This window comes from Salvelinus fontinalis, chromosome 4 (genome assembly GCF_029448725.1).
Source record: "Salvelinus fontinalis isolate EN_2023a chromosome 4, ASM2944872v1, whole genome shotgun sequence".
Classification (NCBI taxonomy): Eukaryota; Metazoa; Chordata; class Actinopteri; order Salmoniformes; family Salmonidae; genus Salvelinus; species Salvelinus fontinalis.
Window position 1 is genome coordinate 82,676,593 of NC_074668.1, and position 7,675 is coordinate 82,684,267.

The following is a 7,675-nucleotide window of genomic DNA, read 5'->3' on the forward strand; positions in this document are numbered from 1 at the left end:
TTATCTAGAGGTCATCAGATAGGACCACTTCTAACAGCCATCTGATACAGTTATCTAGAGGTCATCAGATAGGACCACTTCTAACAGCCATCTGATACAGTTATCTAGAGGTCATCAGATAGGACCACTTCTAACAGCCATCTGATACAGTTATCTAGAGGACATCAGATAGGACCACTTCTAACAGCCATCTGATACAGTTATCTAGCGGGAGGACATCAGATAGGACCACTTCTAACAGCCATCTGATACAGTTATCTAGAGGTCATCAGATAGGACCACTTCTAACAGCCATCTGATACAGTTATCTAGAGGTCATCAGATAGGACCACTTCTAACAGCCATCTGATACAGTTATCTAGAGGTCATCAGATAGGACCACTTCTAACAGCCATCTGATACAGTTATCTAGAGGTCATCAGATAGGACCACTTCTAACAGCCATCTGATACAGTTATCTAGAGGGTCATCCGATAGGACCACTTCTAACAGCCATCTGATACAGTTATCTAGAGGGAGGACATCAGATAGGACCACTTCTAACAGCCATCTGATACAGTTATCTAGAGGGAGGTCATCAGATAGGACCACTTCTAACAGCCATCTGATACAGTTATCTAGAGGGTCATCAGATAGGACCACTTCTAACAGCCATCTGATACAGTTATCTAGAGGTCATCAGATAGGACCACTTCTAACAGCCATCTGATACAGTTATCTAGAGGTCATCAGATAGGACCACTTCTAACAGCCATCTGATACAGTTATCTAGAGGGTCATCAGATAGGACCACTTCTAACAGCCATCTGATACAGTTATCTAGAGGTCATCAGATAGGACCACTTCTAACAGCCATCTGATACAGTTATCTAGAGGTCATCAGATAGGACCACTTCTAACAGCCATCTGATACAGTTATCTAGAGGTCATCAGATAGGACCACTTCTAACAGCCATCTGATACAGTTATCTAGAGGGACATCAGATAGGACCACTTCTAACAGCCATCTGATACAGTTATCTAGAGGACATCAGATAGGACCACTTCTAACAGCCATCTGATACAGTTATCTAGAGGGAGGTCATCAGATAGGACCACTTCTAACAGCCATCTGATACAGTTATCTAGAGGACATCAGATAGGACCACTTCTAACAGCCATCTGATACAGTTATCTAGAGGTCATCAGATAGGACCACTTCTAACAGCCATCTGATACAGTTATCTAGAGGTCATCAGATAGGACCACTTCTAACAGCCATCTGATACAGTTATCTAGAGGTCATCAGATAGGACCACTTCTAACAGCCATCTGATACAGTTATCTAGAGGTCATCAGATAGGACCACTTCTAACAGCCATCTGATACAGTTATCTAGAGGGAGGTCATCAGATAGGACCACTTCTAACAGCCATCTGATACAGTTATCTAGAGGTCATCAGATAGGACCACTTCTAACAGCCATCTGATACAGTTATCTAGAGGGAGGTCATCAGATAGGACCACTTCTAACAGCCATCTGATACAGTTATCTAGAGGGTCATCAGATAGGACCACTTCTAACAGCCATCTGATACAGTTATCTAGAGGTCATCAGATAGGACCACTTCTAACAGCCATCTGATACAGTTATCTAGAGGTCATCAGATAGGACCACTTCTAACAGCCATCTGATACAGTTATCTAGAGGACATCAGATAGGACCACTTCTAACAGCCATCTGATACAGTTATCTAGAGGTCATCAGATAGGACCACTTCTAACAGCCATCTGATACAGTTATCTAGAGGTCATCAGATAGGACCACTACTAACAGCCATCTGATACAGTTATCTAGAGGGAGGACATCAGATAGGACCACTTCTAACAGCCATCTGATACAGTTATCTAGAGGTCATCAGATAGGATGTAGTGACACCTCTAGCACTGAGATGCAGTGCCTTAGACCGCTGCGCCACTCAGGAGCCCAATAATACCCCTATATAATATCTCCACTATCTATCCTAACTATGCCTGTCCCAGACCTGTCCCAGACCTATATAATAATACCCCTATATAATATCTCCACTATCTATCCTAACTATCCCTGTCCCAGACCTATATAATAATACCCCTATATAATATCTCCACTATCTATCCTAACTATCCCTGTCCCAGACCTATATAATAATACCCCTATATAATATCTACACCATCTATCCTAACTATGCCTGTCCCAGACCTGTCCCAGGGTGTCTGTAGTGACTGAGATGCAGTGCCTTAGACAGCTGCGCCACTCAGGAACCCAATAATACCCCTATATAATATCTTCACTATCTATCCTAACTATGCCTGTCCCAGACCTGTCCCAGACCTATATAATAATACCCCTATATAATATCTCCACTATCTATCCTAACGATGCCTGTCCCAGACCTATATAATAATACCCCTATATAATATCTCCACTATCTATCCTAACGATGCCTGTCCCAGACCTATATAATAATGCCCCTATATAATATCTCCACTATCTATCCTAACGATGCCTGTCCCAGACCTATATAATAATACCCCTATATAATATCTACACCATCTATCCTAACTATGCCTGTCCCAGACCTGTCCCAGGGTGTCTGTAGTGACTGAGATGCAGTGCCTTAGACAGCTGCGCCACTCAGGAACCCAATAATACCCCTATATAATATCTCCACTATCTATCCTAACGATGCCTGTCCCAGACCTATATAATAATGCCCCTATATAATATCTCCACTATCTATCCTATGCCTGTCGCAGACCATAAACTTGATTGATTGATTGATTGATATGCCGTGTTTCATACCTATATAATAATACCCCTATATAATATCTACACTATCTATCCTATGCCTGTCGCAGACCATAAACTTGATTGATTGATTGATTGATATGCCGTGTTTCATACCTAGCTGAGGCACGTCCATCTCCAGCCCGTTGCTGAACAGGGGGGTTTTCAGCCAGTAGCCTGTATCCTGTTCCTCTAGAGAGGGGGGTGCTCCCTGCAGCATGCCCCCCAGGCAGCGGCCCACCAGCAGGGCTGCAGTACGCTCCAGATCCACCAGCCACACCCAGGACTGGGCCGGCTGGGACAGGGGCTGCCCTGCAGGGTCCACAAAGTCTGGGGCTCCTGGAGACACAGAGAGAGACAGAGAGAGAGAGACAGAGACAGAGAGAGAGAGAGAGAGAGACAGAGACAGAGAGAGAGAGAGACAGAGAGAGACAGAGAGAGAGTTCACTACAGCTCTATCTCCTCACCATGTAGAGGTCACTACAGCTCTATCTCCTCACCATGTAGAGGTCACTACAGCTCTATCTCTATCTCCTCACCATGTAGAGGTCACTACAGCTCTATCTCCTCACCATGTAGAGGTCACTACAGCTCTATCTCTATCTCCTCACCATGTAGAGGTCACTACAGCTCTATCTCCTCACCATGTAGAGACCACTACAGCTCTATCTCCTCACCATGTATAGGTCACTACAGCTCTATCTCCTCACCATGTAGAGGTCACTACAGCTCTATCTCCTCACCATGTAGAGACCACTACAGCTCTATCTCCTCACCATGTAGAGGTCACTACAGCTCTATCTCTATCTCCTCACCATGTAGAGGTCACTACAGCTCTATCTCTATCTCCTCACCATGTAGAGGTCACTACAGCTCTATCTCCTCACCATGTAGAGGTCACTACAGCTCTATCTCCTCACCATGTAGAGGTCACTACAGCTCTATATCCTCACCATGTAGAGGTCACTACAGCTCTATCTCCTCACCATGTAGAGGTCACTACAGCTCTATCTCCTCACCATGTAGAGGTCACTACAGCTCTATCTCCTCACCATGTAGAGGTCACTACAGCTCTATCTCCTCACCATGTAGAGGTCACTACAGCTCTATCTCCTCACCATGTAGAGGTCACCACAGCTCTATCTCCTCACCATGTAGAGGTCACTACAGCTCTATCTCCTCACCATGTAGAGACCACTACAGCTCTATCTCCTCACCATGTAGAGGTCACTGCAGCTCTATCTCTATCTCCTCACCATGTAGAGGTCACTACAGCTCTATCTCTAGCCAACTGAGATTTATTCCTGATTATTATTTGACCATGCTTGTCATTTATGAACATTTTGAAAATCTTGGCTCTCTCTAATTTTCTCCTCTCTTTCTCTCGGAGGACCTGAGCCCTAGGACCATACGTCGGGACTACCGGCCGTGGTGACTCCTTGCTGCCCCCAGTCCGCCTGGCCTTGCTGCTATTCCAGTTTCAACTCTTCTGCCTGTGGTTATGGAACCCCTACCTGTCCCAGACCTGCTGTTTTCAACTCTTAATGATCGGCTATGAAAAGCCAACTGAGATTTATTCCTGATTATTATTTGACCATGCTTGTCATTTATGAACATTTTGAAAATCTTGGCTCTCTCTAATTTTCTCCTTCTCTCTTTCTTTCTCTCGGAGGACCTGGGCCCTAGGACCATGCGTCGGGACTGCCGCCCGTGGTGACTCCTTGCTGTCCCCAGTCCGCCTGGCCTTGCTGCTATTCCAGTTTCAGCTGTTCTGCCTGCGGTTATGGAACCGCCACCTTTCCCAGACCTGTTGTTTTTCAACTCTTAATGATCAGCTATGAAAAGCCAACTGAAAATTATTCATGATTATTATTTGACCATGCTTGTCACTTATGAACATTTTTGAACATCTTGGCATAGTTCTGTTATAATCTCCACCCGGCACAGCCAGAAGAGGACTGGCCACCCCTCATAGCCTGGTTCCTCTCTAGGTTTCTTCCTAGGTTTTGGCCTTTCTAGGGAGTTTTTCCTAGCCACCGTGCTTCTACACCTGCATTCTAGCTGTTTGGGGTTTTAGGCTGGGTTTCTGTACAGCACTTCGAGATATTATCTGATGTACGAAGGGCTATATAAAATAAAATTGATTGATTGATTGATATCTCTATCTCCTCACCATGTAGAGGTCACTACAGCTCTATCTCTATCTCCTCACCATGTAGAGGTCACTACAGCTCTATCTCCTGACCATGTAGAGGTCACTACAGCTCTATCTCCTCACCATGTAGAGGTCACTACAGCTCTATCTCTATCTCCTCACCATGTAGAGACCACTACAGCTCTATCTCTATCTCCTCACCATGTAGAGGTCACTACAGCTCTATCTCCTCACCATGTAGAGGTCACTACAGCTCTATCTCTATCTCCTCACCATGTAGAGGTCACTACAGCTCTATCTCCTCACCATGTAGAGGTCACTACAGCTCTATCTCCTGACCATGTAGAGGTCACTACAGCTCTATCTCCTCACCATGTAGAGGTCACTACAGCTCTATCTCTATCTCCTCACCATGTAGAGACCACTACAGCTCTATCTCTATCTCCTCACCATGTAGAGGTCACTACAGCTCTATCTCCTCACCACGTAGAGGCCTCTACAGCTCTATCTCCTCACCATGTAGAGGTCACTACAGCTCTATCTCCTCACCATGTAGAGGCCAATTCAGCTCTATCCACCCAACATGTAAAGGTCACTACAGCTCTATCTCCTCACCATGTAGAGGTCACTACAGCTCTATCTCCTCACCATGTAGAGGTCACTACAGCTCTATCTCCTCACCATGTAGAGGTCACTACAGCTCTATCTCCTCACCATGTAGAGGCCACTACAGCTCTATCTCCTCACCATGTAGAGGTCAATTCAGCTCTATCTCCTCACCATGTAGAGGTCACTACAGCTCTATCTCCTCACCATGTAGAGGCCACTACAGCTCTATCTCCTCACCATGTAGAGGTCACTACAGCTCTATCTCTATCTCCTCACCATGTAGAGGTCACTACAGCTCTATCTCCTCACCATGTAGAGGTCACTACAGCTCTATCTCCTCACCATGTAGAGGTCACTACAGCTCTATCTCTATCTCCTCACCATGTAGAGGTCACTACAGCTCTATCTCTATCTCCTCACCATGTAGAGACCACTACAGCTCTATCTCCTCACCATGTAGAGGTCACTACAGCTCTATCTCCTCACCATGTAGAGACCACTACAGCTCTATCTCCTGACCATGTAGAGGTCACTACAGCTCTATCTCCTCACCATGTAGAGGTCACTACAGCTCTATCTCCTCACCATGTAGAGGTCACTACAGCTCTATCTCCTCACCATGTAGAGGTCACTACAGCTGTATCTCTATCTCCTCACCATGTAGAGACCACTACAGCTCTATCTCCTCACCATGTAGAGGTCACTACAGCTCTATCTCTATCTCCTCACCATGTAGAGACCACTACAGCTCTATCTCTATCTCCTCACCATGTAGAGGTCACTACAGCTCTATCTCCTCACCATGTAGAGGTCACTACAGCTCTATCTCTATCTCCTCACCATGTAGAGGTCACTACAGCTCTATCTCCTCACCATGTAGAGGCCACTACAGCTCTATCTCCTCACCATGTAGAGGTCACTACAGCTATATCTCCTCACCATGTAGAGGTCACTACAGCTCTATCTCCTCACCATGTAGAGGTCACTACAGCTCTATCTCTATCTCCTCACCATGTAGAGGTCACTACAGCTCTATCTCTATCTCCTCACCATGTAGAGGCCACTACAGCTCTATCTCCTCACCATGTAGAGGTCACTACAGCTCTATCTCTATCTCCTCACCATGTAGAGGTCACTACAGCTCTATCTCCTCACCATGTAGAGGTCACTACAGCTCTATCTCCTCACCATGTAGAGGTCACTACATCTCTATCTCCTCACCATGTAGAGGTCACTACAGCTCTATCTCCTCACCATGTAGAGATCACTACAGCTCTATCTCTATCTCCTCACCATGTAGAGGTCACTACAGCTCTAGCTCTATCTCCTCACCATGTAGAGGTCACTACAGCTCTATCTCTATCTCCTCACCATGTAGAGGCCACTACAGCTCTATCTCCTCACCATGTAGAGGTCACTACAGCTATATCTCCTCACCATGTAGAGGTCACTACAGCTCTATCTCCTCACCATGTAGAGGTCACTACAGCTCTATCTCTATCTCCTGACCATGTAGAGGTCACTACAGCTCTATCTCCTCACCATGTAGAGATCACTACAGCTCTATCTCTATCTCCTCACCATGTAGAGGTCACTACAGCTCTATCTCCTCACCATGTAGAGGCCACTACAGCTCTATCTCCTCACCATGTAGAGGCCACTACAGCTCTATCTCCTCACCATGTAGAGGTCACTACAGCTCTATCTCTATCTCCTCACCATGTAGAGGCCACTACAGCTCTATCTCCTCACCATGTAGAGGCCACTACATCTCTATCTCCTCACCATGTAGAGGTCACTACAGCTCTATCTCCTCACCATGTAGAGACCACTACAGCTCTATCTCTATCTCCTCACCATGTAGAGGCCACTACAGCTCTATCTCCTCACCATGTAGAGGTCACTACAGCTCTATCTCCTCACCATGTAGAGGTCACTACAGCTCTATCTCCTCACCATGTAGAGGCCACTACAGCTCTATCTCTATCTCCTCACCATGTAGAGACCACTACAGCTCTATCTCCTCACCATGTAGAGGTCACTACAGCTCTATCTCTATCTCCTCACCATGTAGAGGTCACTACAGCTCTATCTCCTGACCA

The 7,675-nt window shown here is 45.9% G+C and overlaps 1 protein-coding gene across 1 annotated transcript in view; it reads right to left on the reverse strand.

The window, feature by feature from the left end:
- Window positions 1-2,926: 2,926 nt before the first annotated feature.
- LOC129854515 (probable E3 ubiquitin-protein ligase HERC1) overlaps window positions 2,927-7,675 on the reverse strand; it is a gene marked incomplete at its 3' end in the record, with an annotated part of 54,107 nt that continues 49,358 nt past the window's right edge. The window contains 1 exon segment of the mRNA XM_055921636.1: window positions 2,927-3,148. Coding sequence (XP_055777611.1) covers window positions 2,927-3,148 — 222 coding nt within the window.